The 20,406-nt window shown below is 34.1% G+C and overlaps 1 protein-coding gene across 7 annotated transcripts in view; it reads left to right on the forward strand.

Moving 5' to 3' along the window:
* Positions 1 to 17,612, forward strand: part of ZNF280D (zinc finger protein 280D) — a 163,007-nt gene extending 145,395 nt beyond the window's left edge. For 2 of the 7 annotated variants that reach the window (XM_060005918.1, XM_060005919.1), the window contains exons 19-23: positions 5,884 to 5,939; positions 9,044 to 11,079; positions 12,514 to 12,644; positions 13,509 to 14,188; positions 14,283 to 14,724. In XM_060005918.1, the coding sequence (XP_059861901.1) occupies positions 5,884 to 5,939; positions 9,044 to 9,668 (681 nt within the window). In that variant the 3' untranslated portion in view covers positions 9,669 to 11,079; positions 12,514 to 12,644; positions 13,509 to 14,188; positions 14,283 to 14,724. Of the gene's footprint in view, positions 1 to 5,883; positions 5,940 to 9,043; positions 11,648 to 12,513; positions 12,645 to 13,508; positions 14,189 to 14,282; positions 14,725 to 15,761 lie in introns of those variants that run through there. The other 5 variants (XM_060005917.1, XM_069540482.1, XM_069540479.1 and 2 more) reach the window with 4 other exon arrangements.
* The last annotated feature ends 2,794 nt before the right edge of the window (positions 17,613 to 20,406 follow it).

Here is a 20,406-nt window from a genome sequence, read left to right on the forward strand (position 1 = left end):
TGCAAAACAATACAACTTTAATAGCATAAAAAAGAATAAAATACATAGGAATGTACTTAATCAAGAGGTAAAAGACTTCTACAAAGAAACTATAAAACTTTACTGAAAGAGATTTGAGAAGACAAAAAAAAAAAATGGAGAGACAACCCATGTTCACGAATTGGAAGACTTAATGTTGTTAAAATGCCAATAGTACCCAAAACAATCTACAGATTTATTGCAATCCCTGCAAAAATCCCAAAGATATTTTTTGCAGAAATAGAAAAACTCATCCTAAAATTTATATGGAAGCACAAGGGACTTCAAATAGCCAAAACAACTTTGAAAAAGAAGAAAAAAACTGCAGCACTCAAATGTCCTGCTTTTAAAATTTATGACAAAGCTGCAGTAAACAAAACAGTGTGGTATTGGGATAAAGACAGACCTATAGACCAAAGGAATAGAATAGAGAGCCCAGAAATAAACCTTTGTATATATGGTCAAATAATTTTTATGGGGGTGCCAAGACCAATGGGAAAAGGACAGTCTTTTTAATAAATGATGCTGGGAAAACTGGATATCCATATGCAAAAGAATTAAGTTGTACTCTTAGCCAGCACTATATACAAACATTGACTCAAAATTGATAAGGGACTTAAATGTAAGACCTAAAATAATAAAGTTCTTAGAATAAAACAAAGGACAAAAACTTCGTGACATTGAAATTGATAGTGATTTTTTGGTTATTACACCAAAGGCACAGGTAATGAAAGAAAAAAATTGTACAAATTAATAATTTTGTGCATCAAATATACTATACAGTGAATAAAAAGGCAACCCATAGAATGGGAGGAAATATTTGCAAGTCATATATCTGATAAGGAATTAATATCCAGAATATATAGAGAACTCATAAAACTCAATAACAACATAAACAACCCAATTCAAAAATGCATAAATGACTTGAACAGGCATTTCTCCAAAGAAGATATACAAATGGCCAATAAACCCATAGATGTGCAACATCACTAATCATTAGAGAAATGCAAATCAGTGAGATACCACCTCACACCCATTAGGATGACTACTGTTAAAACAAAAACCAAAAAACCCACAGACACATAAAAACACACACACACACAAAACCACAAAAAACTCCAAAACCAGAAGACAGGTGTTGATGCTGATGTGGAGAAATTGAAGCTTTGTACACTGTTGCTGGTAATGTAAAATGGTACAGCCATTGTGGAAAGCAGTATGGCAGTTCCTCAAAAAAATTATATGATCCAGCAATTCCTCTTTTGGGTATACTGTACCCCAAAGACTTGAAAGCAAAGAGTGTAAGAGATATTTGTACTCCTATTTTCATAGCAGCATTATTCACAATAGCTGAAACATGGAAGTAAACCAAGTGTCCATCAACAGATGAAAGAATAAGCAAAATGTGGTATATGCATACCATGGAATATTCAGCCATAAGAAGGAAGGGGATTCTGCAATATGGATCAACTTTGAGGACATTTTGCTAGTGTAATAAGCCAGTCACAAGAAGACAGATATTATGTGATTTCATTTGTATGAGGTACTTAAACAAAATAAAAGAGTATAGTGGTGGTTGCCAGAGGCTGTGGGGAGGGGAGAATAAGGAGCTATTGTTTAATGGATGTAGAGTTCCAGTTTTACAAGATGAAAAAAGTTATGGGGATGGATGGTGGTAATGATTGCATAACAATGTGAATGTATTTAATACCAGTGAACTATACATTTAAAAACGGTTAAGATGGTAAATTTTATGTTATGTGTATTTTATCTCTTGTTTCTATATGGCTTGGCATAGCACTGATGTCAGCATAGTTAACATCACAGTTTTTGAGACCATTATGTATACTGAGCCAGGAAGTGTACTATGATTTTCTTTCCTATACTTCATTTTACTTTTCTGGGTAAAAATATATTTTTACTGATTTGTTTAGTCTTCTGTGCACCTAATGCGGTTTTTTAAAATTTGTGATGTGTTGTCTAATGTTTGGAAGTATTTTTTCTAAATGTTCACACATCAAAAAAAAAATTGTTGGAGGGCCTGGAGATCTTCTCTCCAATCTACTTTAGTTTAAACTAGTTGCTGTCTAAGCCTAATGCATAATTTGTTGTATCAGGATTTTACTTTGCCACTTTCTTGTGTTGGATATCCTGTTTCCTGAACTGTGAGTTCCTCTTTTCTTGTTTTACTCCTTATTTTGATGAAACATGTCCTCTAACAACTTCCACAGAAAGGTTGATTCTTTTTTCACTTAGTGTAAATTTAAAACTGTATTTACTCTAATGATAGTTTGGCTGAAGTACATAGAAAACATTTTTCCTATGCATATTTGAAAGTATTGTTTTCGTTAAGTCTGATGCCGTTTTTGGTCCACTTTCTTTGTGTTTATGTTATTTTGTTCTTTCTGGCAACTTTAATGATTATCTCTATCTCAGGTGTTTTGAAATTTCATATGTTCACCCATCATCCTTTTTTCATTCATTATGGTAGGAATTTGATAAGCCTTTGTAATTTTGGATATTTCTGTTTGGGGGAAATTTTCTTGTTTTATTTCTTTGGTAAATTTTCACTTTTATTTTCTTTGTTCTCTCTTTTTTTTGAAACTCCTATTGATCTGACACTACTTCCTGCATCAACTCTTTTGATTGTATGGCATTTTCTTTCTTGCCTTCCATCTTTTTGTCCTTTCATTCAACCTTTCAAAAAAGATTTTCTAAATTTAATTGCTTATTTTAGTTGCCATATATTTAGTTTTGAATTGTTCTTTTTATTTGTTCTTCAGTTTTTTTGTCTTCATAGTTTTTTGTTCTTGTTTAATGGACATAACATTTCATACCTCTCCAGGGATATTAAATATATTATACATATTTATTTTGTTCCCAGCAAAGTCTCTGATGTCTCCTAGCCTCTTTCTTTATTCTCTTGTTTATTTTGATCTGTCTGATGTAAAGAATGTCTTCAGTTGTGTGGTGATCCTTGGCTGTTCATAAAAGTGAAGTGCTAAAAAGTTTATCGAAAACCCTGTGTTTGGACAGGGACAGGGCTGCCTTGCATAGCCATACAGGTTGTGCACTGCAGCACTCCACAGGGTACAACCCTGTTATATGTACCCCTTAGTACTCTCAAAATGTATTGATGTTTACAGTACTAGAAATTAAAAGTATGAAATTTTTACAGTACTGTTACTTAAAATGGCAAATATTTTTCTGAAAAATAACTATTTGTCAAAACAAAAGAAATTTAGTTAGAAGAATGAAATTGTTTTATGCTTTTGCATATCTCTTTAATGTCTAGTTAAATAGAAGGAAACTGGATCCTCATGTTTCTGCATTCAATCTGTTGTGATATGTTATTTTGGTTGAAATATAAGAAAAATACCCAGCCTCATCTAGTACTTTAATCTTTTCAGATAATTGTGATTATTCTTTTTTATGACATCAAAAGTAGACAAGTGAACTTTTTCTTAAAAGGTTTGTTGCAATGTGGAATCTGACTCCATATCACTGAACTTTTTGTACTCTATTACATTAAAATCTATTGGTCTGGCTTATACTTTGATTGACTCTTTTATCCATGCATGATTTTATAACAATGTGCATTTAGTCATTTGGAATATATTGGTTCACAAGTTACATAGATCTTCTAAGTGTTGACATGTTTCATTATATAATATCAGGTAATCACATTCATTAATATTAGCATTAATCTCATGAATAGTGGATACAAGTTATCCTAAAATTTAATGTTTCCTTGAATTTTATTACTGGCAACAAATACTGTCAGTTGTTTTCTTTGATGTGACATGCTCACTTTGTCAGTTTCAAAGAAAATGTCTTCTAAATACTCAAGTCTAAATATTCATAGTTTGACAGTCATTCTTTAAAATAAAAATCATGTTCCATGAAAAAAATGTGGCTAAGTTCAGCGTGCAACTCAGTCACAGACCCAAGTGTTTTTAGTGTGCAATAGCAGTGCTTTGTGCATATTTGGTATTTCATTACACAGAATATTAAAAAGACGTGCACTCAGTGATTGGTATTTAATAAAATTAATTTTACTGCTGGTGTATGCCAGTGGAGAATACAGTGACTGCTAGTACAGTTTTGGTTCTATGTCAGTGCCTTGATTTGAGTTAAGATGCCAGCATTTTTACTCACCACTGCTTTAGTACCAAGAGTTTTAGCCTCACATGCCTCCTGAAAGTGTTTTGGAGGCCCCATGTGTCTGTGAACCACACTTGGAGAACTGCTGACATGGATTATATTGTGAAGGTTGCCTCATGGCTTGGTGTGCTATACAGCCTGCACAGTCTGCATGGTAATTGTTTAGACTTCAACATAGGAAAATCAGTTGCTGAGCTGACTGATTCTTTGGTAGGGAGGATGCTCTCAAAGTCTTTGAGGCTGATAATTTTCTCCAAAGAGGAATCTTCTAGATTCCAGCTGCGGGTGGTGGAGTGAAGAGTGGTTCCTCTGGCTGCTAGCATTCTGGGAGCCAGGCAGAGAGATAAATGTGGGTCCCTTTTTTCAGTTTATGGACCTCTACTAAATTTTTCTGTTTTCTTTCAGTACCTCATGCCTGCCCTTTGCCATTCCTGGTGTTCACAAGTCTAGACTGTCTCCAGTTCACAGAGTTAACCTTTGGCCTAAGTGGTAGAGGAAAGGATAGGTACCTGTTGTGTGAGTTGGGGAAAGAGCATTTAGATTTCTCAGCAGTATTCATGCTTCATTTTTACCTTTTATGTACTGGATAGTATACTGAATTTCTCCAAATACCAGATCTCTTATGTTCTCTGGGAAAACTGATTCTCTTTTCGTTGCACTCCCAGCTCAGACATTTAGTTGTAACTTCCTCCACACTGTGAAGTCAATTTCGATTCCTCCAGCCACTATCCATCTAAAAATTTGTTGAAATCTCTTTGACAGTTAGTATGCTTTGATGTTTTCTTGGTCTTTATGAGTGAAAATATTTTATTTCTTTGCCCTCATTTTAGCAGGGCTTTTGGAGAGTGAGGAAATGTTACATGTATGTGATTAATACACCATATCACTTTCACAGATTTGAATCAATCACTGTTGTGGCTGAACTGGACCTAGATTTGAAACTTCACCACTTACTGTAGTATTGCCTTTGGTTTTCTACTTAACCCCCGCAGTCTTTATTCTCATTTGTAGAAATGGAGTTTATAATATCTAATATGAGGATTAAGTGATGAGATAGTGAATGTAAAGTTCTTAACATACTACCTCATGCATCATATATGCTCAATAATTTGTTATAAACTGTTAGGCTGGCCTCTGGCTTACTGAGGTTTTTGTGTATTCTTTCCTCACCAAAAAACATTTCAAATAAGCAAAAATATTTCATTTATCTATTGTTTAATATTACTTGGTTTGACAATGGAAGGGTTACCATGGCTCCAAATATAAAATCATAATTTCATAAATGTTTTATCTAAGTACCTGTATTTAATGTGTGTATAAAATACTGTGGATGATGCATTCAAATTCAAGCTGTGTTTTACTAGTTTTCTATTCAAGTAATTATAATTATGGCCCACATTTGAAAGAATCTAAGGAAAGCAGGTATTGTTATAACTGGATAACTGTTTCATGTCCTTGATTCAGAAGGTTTTGGTACACTGAAATTCTTACAAGTTTTTTAAAAAGCAATTTTTGAAATCATGCTTTTAGTTATGAGAATTATTTTAATACATACTTTAAATTGAGAAAATTTTTTTCTCTTTCTTTAGTATACTAGGTAGCACACTTAAGTTCTTTTTATCTAGAAATTTAGTATAATAAAAGTAGTTTACTTTAAGCTTAGTTTTGAATATAAAAGAAAATTATTATTAATAATTTCAGGAACTTGCAAGACCTAATATGGCTGAAGGAGAAACAGAAACATCAAATTCTGAAAGGTAAATATAAGGAAAAACTGAATCTCATGAAATTCATGTATATAAAATGATACTTGAGCTGTGTTATATTTCAGTTAATTGGCAAAAGGCTATTTAAATTTTGTATATGGTGTTCCTTTTAGTAATGGCTTTTAATTAAAATAAAATTTTGAAATATTAATGTAACAGAAATATACTACAGATCCTTAGTTTTGAAATCTTAAACATGTAGAATACATTTTATAAGTTGTTAAATTTTTTAAAAGTACTTACAAGTAAGTAAAATGTTAACAGATTTTAATTGCCTCTATTAAATGAAAATAGTTACAAGATGCTACAGGTTATAAGGTGGTGACGATTCTTGCAAATAGTTAATTTTAATATCTTATTTTTAAAGTATTTTCAAAAAGCTGTAAAGCTACTTCTTTGGTGGGATCCCAACATAAAAGGTTCAAAATTCAAGTATTGGTTTTTAAAAATTTAATGCTTGGGCTTTCCTGGTGGCGCAGTGGTTGAGAGTCCGCCTGCCGATGCAGGGGACACGGGTTCGAGCCCTGGTCTGGGAAGATCCCACATGCCGCGGAGCAACTGGACCCGTGAACCACAACTACTGAGCTTGCGCGTCTGGAGCCTGTGCTCTGCAACAAAAGAGGCCGCGATAGTGTGAGGCCCGCGCATCGCGATGAAGAGTGGCCCCTGCTTGCCACAATTAGAGAAAACCCTCCCACAGAAACGAAGACCCAACACAGCAAAAATTAATTAATTAATTAATTAAAAAAAAAAACCATGCCAGGGAATCCTAAAGGCCTTCTAATTGATAATAAAGAGAACTTTTAAAAAAATAAAAATAAAAATTTAATGCTTGAGTAGAACACTGCAGAACACGAGATTTCACAATTTTTTTTTAGCAAAAGAAAATCTAACATTCTAATTAGAACTTTATTCCAGCTAAAGGTGATTTTGTCTTTTAGATTAAGTACTTTCCCCATTTCTATCTTTATGCTGTGTGTTTTATAGTAGGCTGCTTGTTAACCTGATGAGATTAATTAATCTATTGCCTCTAAAAAGAAAATTATGGAATAAGACCTTTTGAAGATGTTTCTTAGACTTCACTAGAAAAATTATCTAGCCCTGGGACTTCCTTGATGGCCCAGTGGTTGAGACTTCACCTTCCAACGCAGGGTGGGGGTGTGTGGGTTTGATCCCTGGTGGGGGAGCTAGGATCCTACATGCCTCACTGCCAAGAAAACAAAACATAGAACAGAAGCAATGTAACAAACTCAATAAAGACTTTAAAAATAGTCCACATAAAAAAAGAAAAGAAAAGAAAAATTATCTAGCCCTTTCTTCACCTAGCATTTTTCCTAGAATTTTGGTTGGGAAAAGTTAACAAAAATTCAAATAAGGATTTAGAAAAAGCAGACTAGTCACATCCATATTTTTTAACATTTTCTGTAAATTATAGTTAGTTTAATAAGATCTGAACAAAAATAAGAATTTTATAAATTTAAATGAGGGAAATATAATTTTTTGCAGATGATGTAATTGACCTGTAAGATCCAAGAAAATGAGCTAAGAATGATTGAAATTAATCAGGGTATTAATTAAGGCAGCTTGGTGTAAAATTCAGAATCTTTCCGGTATACCAATAACATGTGATTACAAAATATAATGGATAAAATTCACAGTAATAACAAGATGAGTAAAGTGCAGCATCTATTTAGAAGATTTTGAAGAAAAAAACTTACTGAGATAGAAAATAATATATTAGTAACTTACATGATAGGTCATTTCCCAAATTAGTTTATGGTTAATGAACATTTAGTTGAAAATCCAAATTGGATTTGATTTGGAAACTAGTGGTGTTTAAAGTAAGATTCATATTTTTCTACTTATTAATACCATAATTTTAAAAATCACAGCTGTGTTAGATATTAGGTTGTTTCTGTATTCACTATTTTAAACATTGTTTTAATGAGCATCCTTGTACAATTTTCTTTTACTTTTTCAAACTATTAGGGAGAAGAGTAGTAGAATGTAGGTGATTTGACCTATTAGATAATAAAGTACAATGTTAATTTCTAATTGTTAAAACTGTGTGGTATTGGCCTGTAATAGTCAAAAGACACATCAGAACAAAATAAATAGCAGAGAAACAGCCTTTTAAATATAATTTAGTAAATAATAAATGACTATCTGATAACATTGCTTTGATATTTGGGCAGTTCATTAGGAAAAAGTCTAAATTCCAGGTGGATTAATGTAAGAACTAATATAAATGTAATCATAAAATTTCTTTTTATTAAAATAAGCATTGTTACATCTACATAAGGGACTGGAGAGCCTCTTAGAAATCTCGTGTTTCTAAGACTCACAGACATAGAAGACAAACATTATGGTTACCAAAGGGGAAAGGGGGTGGAGGAGGGATAAATTAGGAGTTTGGGATTAACATATACACCCTACTATATATAAAATAGATAAACAACAAGGTCCTACTATATAGCATAGGGAACTATATTCACTAAATAGTTTCTGTTAACACACCGGGGTAAGAGTAAACACATAGACAGGTATACACATAAGCATATATGTATGCATGTTTTATATTTACATATTTTTTTAGGCATGTGTTTATGTTTTTATAAATTAGGCTGTTAAAAAATCAATAAAATGTTTGTGAATGCTTAGTTGATTTTGCATAGGGAAAACACTCTAAGCCCAAGAGGACATATAAATCATAAAAGAGAAATAGGGTTTTTTCCACATATATTCATTCCTTATTTAAATGACTCTTACGAATTAATAAGCACACTTACATTTTAACTAAAAATAAGCAAGGGTATGAACAGATAAAAATAATGATAACCAGAACTAAAACAATGAATAGACTCCTCAGGACTCCTTTTAATATGCGACTATGGAGTTTCTCACTCTTTTGCCCAAGAACATGGCCACCTCCTAAATTGTAACATCATGGCAAAGACCAGGGAGCTCAATTTTCTTTTTTTTTTTCGGTGGGCAAGTGTGCCTTTTTTTTTTTTTTAGAGAATGTCTTTATTTTAATAGTGTTCAAATACATTGTATTATAAAGAAATAGATAATAAATAGCTTTATTTTTTCAGTAAACAAGATGAAGCTTCTTCAGAGGAAATAAAAAATGGATGTGATGTGCATTTATTCGAAGGCTCATCAACAACAAAAAGTGAAGAAGGTGTATCAGGTTCAGATAAAGAAAATGATACCTGTCTTGAAGACCAGGAAACTGGCTCAAAGAATATCTTCAGTTATGATTCAATTATTGATGCAGATAAGGTGGAAAAGGAAAAACAAATAGAGCACATTTGTCAGGAAACAGAGTTGAAGAGGTGCCAAAGTTCAGAAAACCTCATTGCACGTGATCAGATTGAAGATTGCAATGCCAGTGAAGCTAGATTTTCTTCAAAGAATATTAAGGATTTGCAATTAACATCTGGTGATGTTAGCATTGATCAGTTTTTGAGAAAAAGAGATGAACCTGAATCTGTTAGTTCTGATGTTAGTGAGCAAGGCAGTATTCATTTGGAACCTTTGACTCCATCAGAAGTGCTTGAGTTTGAAGCCACAGAGATTCTTCAGAAAGGTAGTGGTGATCCTTCAGCCAAGACTGATGAAGTAGTGTCTGATCAAACAGATGACGTTCCTGGAGAAAATAGCCTTAGCACAACAGAGACAACAGGAGACCTGGCAGATGAAAAAGAAAGAAGTTGAAATTAATTAGGCATTCTAAGTTTTAGTGTACCAACGATAAGAGCATTTGGAACAGTGCTATCAGGTGAGCTCAGTGGTGCTGTTGCAGAGTGCAGAGATAGAAAAATGTGAGGGAGGTCATTCATACACTTTACCTGTATATTCAACCTCGGTTATTAAATCAATTCATCATTAATAGCATGATTAGTATGAATTTCCAAGAAGTTTTTAAGACATGAATAAGATTTTAATGAAAGTTAAGTTTGCAATGAAAAAGTCTCATTTATCAGTTTTCGAGGTTATGGAACCTGGTGGTCAATATGAATTGAATATTAGAATATTATTTATATTAATAAAGCTTTTGAAATTTCCATCAGTTCTAAACTAAAAGTCCTTATTACCTGTACATCCTTTTCAATTAACTTAAAGGAAGAGATTTGGAAACCACATACCTTTTGGGAATAATTGATTTAAAATAATGGCCAATTGGCTTTGTTAATGAAGGTTTCATTTTGAGTATGATACTGGTAAATGGAGCATGTTTAGAATGCTAAATTCATTGATCTAATGAGAATTTGGATGAACATAAACTTAATTTTGGATATAATATTACATTCCAGACTGCCAGAAGCATGTAAACAGAATATTTGAATCTGTGTACCTCCATACAAGTGTTAGCCTGCCAGGCTGTAAGCTTACCTTAATTAAACTTTCAGTGAAAGTGAAATTATTAAAATAAAAATTTATATTTGTGCTTTTTGTCAGTGTGTAAGCTGTGCAGAAATCCCTTGATGTACTAGTTGTATAAAGTAGAAACCCACTGTTGAAACTCCTGTAGCTATTATGCTCTTAATATTGTTTTAATGATCTTCTTTAGAAATAGACCCATAAAAATGGTCTGGAAACCAAACCAAAGTATGGATTAATGTAGATATTGTAAAGCAGTAAACTGAAAACATGTCCTGGCATGAATTCAGCCATGTTTAAGTGACTTTTTCTGTAATTGTAAAATAGAAAATTCAAATGGGACCTAAAGCAGGATGTAAAAAATTGGTTTGGGATATTTAGCCTAATTTATCCATAAGATGGCTGCTAAATTGATTTTTTCAGTTTTTTATCATATAGAAAATAATAGATATAGAAATGAATAATATGAGTAACAGTAGTTTGCTTTGACGTACTAACAAACTTTTATTTAAAATGCTACATTTTTACTTCTTAAAATGTGCTTTGAATTCTTAAAATTTTGTTTCACTGAATGTTAAATGTTTAAAATGGCTATTAAAATTCTGCTGTATATAGTAGTTTTTGAGTAAATATTTGCAATAAAAATCTGTCCCTGAATAATTTTATTTTTCAGAAAGCTGCTTGAGTCGGATTACCTTTGGCGCCTCTAGAAATTGTATATTGCTCAAGGAAATTTCATGTTAAAGTTAGTGGTAGATTTTATTCCATATTCTTTAATTGATGCATGATTTATTTTAAATTGAGACTTAAAGTACAGGGGGAAGAACTGCTAATAATTACAGAGAATTGATTTGCTTTACAAATTCTTCTACTTCAAGAGAATTATAATTTAATATTATAGTTTTCTATCTGCTCAGTAAATTAAAGAGGCTAAATAGACAAAATATTTTATTGACTTATTTTCTTGAATATTTTTGAGGGTGGGGGCAAATATTTTTATCTTTCCTGCTCCCAAGAAAAGATGGGATAGAGGGACTTATTAACTGTCATCCTTCACCTTGTTGAAACATAAATCTATAGCAGGGAAGACTTTTGGAGTAAAGGGAAGAAAAAGTCTGTGTAAGGACCATTTTCTGAATCTCATTCAATTAGTTGCCAAGGCTGTTACCTAATGCTTCAAAAACCTAGAGCACTGTACCAAAATAAGTCTCTAAGTGACACTGTAGTCCCTTGTGAGCTTTGAGTAGTTCCTTCTCCTGCCCCTATATACTTACAGTAGTGGTACTGAAAGTACCTGATCAATGAATAGTTTATACCTATCCACTGTGAGAAAAGGAACCTGTACCAGACTATAAATCCTTCATTGAGAAAGTCTAGCAATGAAAACAAAAGAATAGTTGAAGTGAATATTGTACTTGGTAACATAGTTGGTTTCTGTTTTCACATAATCTCCTTATGTCATTTCTGATCAGGAACAGACAATTCAGGTATGCAAACCAAACCTTTGAGTGGCAGCGCTTTAGCACAGTGGTCAGCAAACTTTTTCTCTGTAGAGCCAGATAGTGAATAATTGTGGACTGTGTGGTCACAATTATCCAACTCTTCCTTATAGCTTAAGAGCACCTATAGACAATATGTAAATGGTAGCCTGTTTGTGTTCCAATAAAACTTTATTTACAAAAACAGAATGTTGGTTGGATTTGGCCAGTGGACTGTAGATTGCCACCACCTGCTTTAGAGTGCTGTTTTGTCCAGGCAAATTGTGCTCAGGGACTGAGATTTTCTTTGCCAATAACTTATTTAACACCAGTTCACTGTGAGAATTATAATTTATAAAAATAACATTTTGCAAGCCGATACCATACAGGATAATGTCTGTTAACTAGCTAATAAAGAAATAACATACTCCAAACTAATAATAGATTGATTACACTATTGTTCTAGGCAAAGAGGAGATGAAAGAAAGTCCAAATTTAGTTGAGGTGTACCTTTCCAGGAATTGGTTGTCTGTAGAGTCAGTCCTTCCAACTAAAAGCTGGGTATCAGCTGCCAGCGTAGGTCCCTTGCTGCTGGGGCATGTAGCTAGGGGGTGACAGTACCGGTGTCGGTAAGCAAGCTGGGCTGTTCCAAATGTTATGACTCCAGGGACCATTACATGACTTACACCATTGCCTACCAGGAGTAGCCTTGCCAAGGCAGGAACAGATGTCCCTTCTCTTCCTGAGACTGCTGCACAGTTTAACACTGCTGAGGACCAAGAGTGGCCTGGCCATGGCAGGAGCAAGTGTCTCAAGATCGTCACAGAGCTATGTAAGTCAGCAAAAGAGTAGCCTTGCCCAGACTAAACACTCTCGGTAAGTCCTCACAAATTCTTGGTATTTAAAGTTTAAATGTCCATCACTTGATAGCTGCTCTTCCATATGTTCGTATTGATTATCCTCCCCAGCGGCACCCCTTAATGGCTGAGCTGCTGAATACTTATCAACAACAGCAGATGTTGATGACATCATCCTGGCACAGCTTCCTTAGTGTAAACAAATTTACCTGTAGATCAAAACAACTTCACTTAAGTCATAAACAGTAGATTTGAAATCATAACAAACCAATACACAACAAGCAGTTAGACTTTCTTGATTGACTATGAAAGCCAGTGATGCACTCAAGTGACTCTTTGCCTAAGAACTAACTACCAAGGTGCCTTACTATATTATAGTCTCCTGTTGCCTAACAACAGAATTACGATTGATTACATGTGCAGTTAAGAAACATTCATTTTGTGGATGCACTTTTAATTTACGTTGAAAATCTTAATGCCATATTTATTTATGTTATTTCTTCCCCTTTGTATCTCTCCAATGTTTTAGGGAGGAAATTGTCATTTTTTTCACCCTATAAATTTTTAAAGAACTATTCTAAACATTTTTTAAAAGGAACTGACAAGATATGAGTCACCTTGTTTTAGCTGTAAGTAAAAAGATATCTGGGCAATTACTTGTCTGAGGTTACAAAGCCAAGATTTGAACATAATTTGATCTGATTCTGAAGTTAGTGTTTTCTACCACATCTATAGTTCCTAGCATTTATACTGAATGTCCCTTTTTAAAATATATCAGTTTTTGCAAATAACCCTTCCATTGATGGTACTAATTACAGTTTTATTTATTATTCCTACAGTGATTATATGCATATGGAATGGAGGACCTCTTAACCTAAAGAAGAGGACCTACTGATCTCTTTTACTAATAGGAATTGAGGAATTTTACCTCAAGAGGAGGGGTTAGTGAATATTCTATTAACAGGAAAGACAGCATGTGATTTAAAGATACACTTTATATAATAATTATAAATGTTTTGACATCATTACATTTTTTTAGGCTTCTGTAATGTCATTTTTAAACTATGGTTGACATGATCATTTTTGTTCCATCAAACTTGTTACTCCCGGATCACTCACTTGTACTGACTTCAGTGAATTAGGACTTTTGTATGTATATAGGCACTAAAAAGAATTGCAAGTGTTTCATTTTTACTAGATTACTATAACACTGACTTGTTTTTTCAGCTAAAAAATAAAACACAATTTACCTATGTCTAAGCATTAAAAGAGAAATGATTATTTTAAAAATATTGTTTACTAATGAGGCATATCTGCCAATCCATGTACACAAAATGAATAGTCAAATAGATTTTTTTTAAAGTCATGGTAATGTTTAATTTTCATCTCAAAATCTATAAACTCCAAGATACTTCACTTGGATCATCTTGTAAGGAATTAAGCACATCTGTAGCAGCATCTGTAACATCATCGAGGGATGAGGTGTCCTAGGTGAAATTACTTTTACAGTTAGCTAAAGGTAACTTTTAATTGCTTTTTAAAAGTATTATAAAATCACTTTTGTTATTTAAAAGAATATACTATGCATAATTTAGTCTTCTTTGATGACACAGAGGGTCATCATTATGAAGATTTTTGGACCAAGCTATAAATGAAGCTGTAGCTGCAGATGTTAATGGCCTGAATAACTGCTGATCACAGAGGTGACCTTGGATGTTGGTTTACAGAAGTATTTCAGGTACATCTAGGGTCGCTTGACTTTTCCAAAAACAGAACAGAAAAACTGACTACATTACTCACCCAATTCAACCTCTTTTTTAAGATGAATTTTCCCTCCTAAATACTAAGTAAAACCTGCCATTTGTGGAGAATTTGGTAACTATAAACTGTAGTTTTAAGCTTTCAAAATATTTTAAGCATTTATGCACTGCCTTAAAAACTTGATTTTTAACTGCTCTATATCAGGGGCTAGCAAACTATGACCCACAGTTGGCTACCTATTTTTGTAAACAAAATTTTATTAGAAAACAGCCATGTCATTTGTTTATATATTGTCTGTTGTAGCTTTTGCACTACAACAGCACAGTTGTACATGACAGAGGCCATATGGTCTGTAAGTCTCAAGGATTTACAATCTGGCACTTGAAGAAAAAGTTTGCCAACCCCTGCCCTATATATATATATATATATATATATATATATATATTTTTTTTTTTTTTTTTTTTTTTTTTTTTCTGTACACGGGCCTCTCACTGCTGTGGCCTCTCCTGTCTCAGAGCACAGGCTCCAGACGCGCAGGCCCAGCGGCCGTGGCTCGCGGGCCCAGCCACTCCACAGCATGTGGGATCCTCCCGGACCGGGGCACGAACCCGTGTCCCCCCCATCGGCAGGCGGACTCTCAACCACTGCGCCACCAGGGAAGCCCTGCCCTATATTTTTATATGGGTATAATCATAACTTTGTAACTGTTCTTTTATTTTCACTATTATAGACACTGCAGTGAAGCTCTTATTTCATAAATTTTGGTCCATATTTTATTTACCTGTACTAAAATTCTAAGTGTATAATTTATTAGATTGAAGAGTATTCAGTTTTTAAATTGAAAAATAGAAACCCATACTTATTTTAATTATCATACCATAGTACTTATAGAAAGCTTCCCGGTCCAGCATTAACTTGTAGAAGTTCAGAGTTTATTCATCTAGATTTTTTTCTTTGATTCTTCAAAGTCAGCTTGTTTTTAGCCTAATGTAGATTTTCATTCCTGCTATTCACCAAATATTTCTAGCGTGTGGCCATATGACTAGTTTCTGGCCAGTGAGTTGTGAGTGAAAGTGACTTCTGGTTTCGAGGATTTAGTTGTTAATGTGAGACTCTTTAGAACCCTCTTTTCCCTCAAGCATGGTAACATTTTTACTATTCAGATGGTGATTGCTATATCAGTCTTGGTTCCTGAGGGACTATGAAAAGAGCCTTCCTGTTTATTTAGATACACATATAGCATGAAGGAGAAATAGCATTTTTATTTTAAGCTACTGCAGTTAGAGAATTTTTGTTCTACAGCATAACTAAGTCTCTCCCTACTGATGTAGGAATTAATCCTGAAAGTGGATTGCTGCCATTAGAAGAAACACAGCTGAGCTACATTACACCAGTGTATTGCATTGGCTTAGGTGGCAGATGGCAAGGCTACATGAGGTGATCCACATTCTGCTATGGTGAGAGATTTGGTAAACTTGACTGTAATACTTGAAAGACAAATGGTGTACGTAATGAAGTTGTATCTCTATTGGAAGAGTTTGACTAACAAAATGTTAATGGCATGCTTTGGTTACTATATTGGCTGCATTTGACAACTTACTCTGAGAAAGAAGTGGACTCAGATGAGAAATGGTAGGATTTAAAGTAGGAACAAAAGAGAATAGAAAAAGTCCACAAATCCAGATACTTGCAGGGTTGGAAAAGGCTAAACTTCTCACCCCCAGCCAGTAAAAGGAGAAGGCCTAAGCAAGAAAACTTAATTAAATTAAGAATATGGCCATCATACCAATTAATTAGGTTAAGGAGAGGCCCTGAAGTGTTTCTTCTATGTGGAAATTCCTTTACAGCATTTCTTGGGAAACACATATTTTTCTGAATTTCAAGACAAATCAGTCAAGAAATCGATGAAACAGGAAAAAGTATTGTAACTTTCCTATGAGAATTAAAGCTAAGTAATGAAGTTAGAGCCATTACTGGTTTGCAGGAATCCTCTGAAGTCAAGCTCAAAAGTAAGACTAGGGAATGCTGACAGGTGGAGTCCAAGAGTAAAGTCAACATTTCCAGGAACCACAATAAGAGCCCCAGAAGAGAAGTGGTCATAGTCTGATCACTCAAGTCATACTTGTAGCTATTGCCATGGTATAAATGTATATTCATACCCCTGTCTGCTGCTAATGGTGAGTCATTCTTGCAAGTAAAATAAAAATTAGTAGGTTTATATTCATAGGATACTTTATACAAATCCCATCAATGGTCTTCCAAAAATAACATGTTGTAGAAGCAAAATAATTCCATAAGTTATCAATTTTGACTTGTGATTCTGTGTGGTGTTTTTACTCTTGAGAGGAGATCCAAATGTAGCATTGGTCAAGTAACTACCAAATAAATTTATTGGCACTTCCCAGTGTATGATTATTTGCCAAAGGGTGCTATTCTTTACAAATACTTAAACAATAAATACAAAGAAAAGAAGTAAATGTTGTGGAACATTCTGAAATGAGATCAGAAACTGATCTAAAGTCTAAATTAGCAAAGACACTATCAATTGCAACAGTAAGACCAAAATCTGGGCTAGCAGACAAAATATTTTTATCATTAAAAAAGGAAAAGAGCTTCTATGAAGTAACATGTAACGTAACACCAACTTGAAGATGTTTTTGGACAGTCCCTAGCAACTTCACTAATATCAACGCAAAAATGAAAGAAGAATTTCTATGTCTGGAATAGTTGTTATAAAATAAAGATAAAGACTATCAGATAGGGCAATTAATGTGTTGTGTCTTTTTAGATTTCTTTTTTAAAAATTTTATTGAAGTATAGTTGGTTTACAATGTTGTGTTATATATTCCACATATTCCACATATTCCATATATTCATTCTTTTTTTCAGATTCTTCACCTATATAGGTTATTATAGAATATTGAGTAGAGTTCCCTGTGCTATACAGTAGGTCCTTGTTGGTTATCTATTTTATATATAGTAGTGTGTGTGTGTATATATAGTAGTAGTGTGTGTATGTTAATCCCAAGCTCCTAATTTATCCCTCCCCCCGACATTTCCCCTTTGGTAACCATAGGTTTGTTTTCAAAATCGGTGAGTCTGTTTCTGTTTTGTAAATAAGTTCATCTGTATCATTTTTTAAAATTAGATTCCACATATGATTGATATCATATATTTGTCTTTCTCTGCCTGACTTACTTCACTTAGTATGATAGATTTCATTTTAAGAAAAACTTTTAAACAAATATTTGTAGTGCTTTCAATTTAAAAAATGACTTATTGGCATTTTTGTTAACGTTTCCTTTATTTAATGTTTTCTGTTATCAAATATCTATGTCAGGTAGATATAATGGTATTGATATATATAATCTTGTCCCAATACATTGGTTCATGTTAATAAACATTTATTATTATGTCTTTTTTAACAGAAAATATCTGGAACATTTAGTATAACTATCACAGAAAAATGATTCAGTATTTATTTTGGTCACTCATAACTATTTTAAATATATTAAGTATGGTGCTATGAAAAATATAGAATCACAATTCTGTGTAATTTGGAAATACCTGAGAATTTCCAGAAGTTTTCATTTCTCATACCCACATCCTAAATATTAATATCTGTCAGGAATTGGAAATACCAATGCCCAGTAATTTGTTCAGATATATAAAATGGCTTAGGAAACAGTTGCTAAAACGTCAGTCTTCTACCAGTGCCTGATGGACTCAGGGTACTCCAGTCAAGTGTAAAGAGGAGCTGGGGGGAGCACATCTTTAAATTTGTGGGTGTGAGTATTGGCTCACTGCTGACTGCAGTCAGATAAATAAAAAGCAAAAATTTTGAGAGAGTTGAACTGTCAAACCATGAGCCTGGACTAAAAGTTTATGACTGATGAACTCAAAATGACCCTTGGGCCCCCAGCTTTCTACACGGGGTAGCAGACAGAGAAAGTTGCTTGGTCCCCAAATAAAACATATTCCCCAATGTCTACCTCTGTGGTCAAGAAGGATAAAGAAAAAAGGAAAGACCTCCTGGGTGGTGGGATCAATAGCGGACAGCAATTGATTAGAGACCCCCTTCCAGCAAGCAGAGTCAGGTTCTCATCAACGAATTTTTGCACCACCAGAGTAGTGTCCTTGTAGCAGAGAATTGTTTTGGACCAGTGACTGCTTGTGTGTTTCCCATCTTTCTCCTTCAGGATAGGAGTGTTTATTTACAGTTTTTCTATCTCTGTTTCAACCTTGTGTGTGTAAAGGACAGCTTTTTAATTCATAGGATAACCAATCTAGTGGTGACTAGTGCATACTATCCCCTGATTTAGAGACTAGCAAGAGATGCTGAACTTTGAGCTTGATGCCATTGATTTAATGGTACTGTTGAGTTATCTCTCCTTCGAAGAGAAGGAGTGTGTTCTGGCTATAAGAAGGAGGATACACTGAATAACTACTGACCAGAAGCGTGGTCTGTGATAGTCATTAGGGCTCTTCACCATGTAGTTACAGTAGTTCTCTCTAGAGAACCAGACACATAGCAGGATTACACTTCCCTTATGGTTGGGTGGTGCCATCTTTCTGGGTCTGGCCCGTGAATCGCGGGCTCCACTTCTGAGCTGGAGAATTGAATTGCCAATTTGAGACTCTCTAGACTCCTGTCTTTCCTCTAATTTGTTTATTGGCAACGTTTGAGTTGGTGGTTGCTCTGTCATTTGAGTAACTGTGATGAAGAGAAGAATCACCTTCCCAATTTGCAATGGACTTTTAAAATGAGTAAGAAATAAACCTTTTTGCTTTTAGTAATTGAGATTTGAGGGTGGTTACCATAACATAATTCTAACCTATCCTAACTGATAAACTTGTAACATTATGAAAATCTTTTCATGCCTGTGCCTGAGGACCTATTAGAATTTTCTAACCTTTTTAGATCTCAGCATTTCCTATCTTTTACTATTATCCTATTGCACAGTAATTTTATATTAGTCCCCCTAAGGATTTTTAAAAATTGTTTTATTGCATAATTTAAAAAATAGTTTTAGAACTTTCACTTCTGACCAACTTGTAGTAATAAGGACTGGATTTAACCCTCCCCTCTGAAACAAACAAAGCAACATGAAACTGTTTTTCAAGACAGTGATATCAGGAATGAAAGACAGTGATCCGTGAGAGAAAACAAATTAGGTGAGCCTTATAATTACCTCAGCTTACTGCTTTGAGAGTTTCCAAGCTTTAATACGGGGAAAGGAAACTGAGACAAAAACTGGGAGATACCCTAGGTTGAGGAGACAGAGCTGAGAGTCTGGAGAAACCCAGGGAGTTCGAGTTCATAGGGCCAAGTCCCAAAGAGGAGAGAGCTGCGCAGAGAGATTTGTAGTATTCAGCAACTACCCAAGGCTAGAGAAAGGACAATCTGAAAGGATTAGGGGGTTACAGAAACAGTGCATATTCCTACCAGACAGAATGAAAAAAAAAATTATAATTCATGGAGCACTGGGTAGAGAACTCAGGAAGTTCTTACTATGGGAATAATTAGCCCTAGACTGAGCACTGCTCTTTACCCAACTAACAAATCATAAAAGTAAGACCTGAAAGGGTCAAATAATTTACATACAAGTGTACTGTATCCCAGAACAAAATTCAAGAAGATATATAGGAATACAAAAATATCTAGCACCCACAAAGGTAAAACTCACAGTGTCTGACATCCAGTTAAAGATTACCAGGCATACAACGAAGCAGGAAAACATGACCATAATGAGAAAAACAGCCAGTCAAAACTGACCCAGAACTGAAACAGATGTCAGAATTGTGACAGGATATTAAAACATATCATACAACTATCTTCGAAAAGTTAAGAGGATGTTAAAAAGACCCAAATTGAGCTTTAGAGATGGAAACTACAATGTCTGAGATAAAAATTATGCTGATGGAATTAATAGCAGAGCAGACATAGCAGAAGAAAAGATCACGGAATTTGAAGAC

The sequence above is a fragment of the Delphinus delphis genome, chromosome 2 (genome assembly GCF_949987515.2).
Source record: "Delphinus delphis chromosome 2, mDelDel1.2, whole genome shotgun sequence".
Taxonomy (NCBI): Eukaryota; Metazoa; Chordata; class Mammalia; order Artiodactyla; family Delphinidae; genus Delphinus; species Delphinus delphis.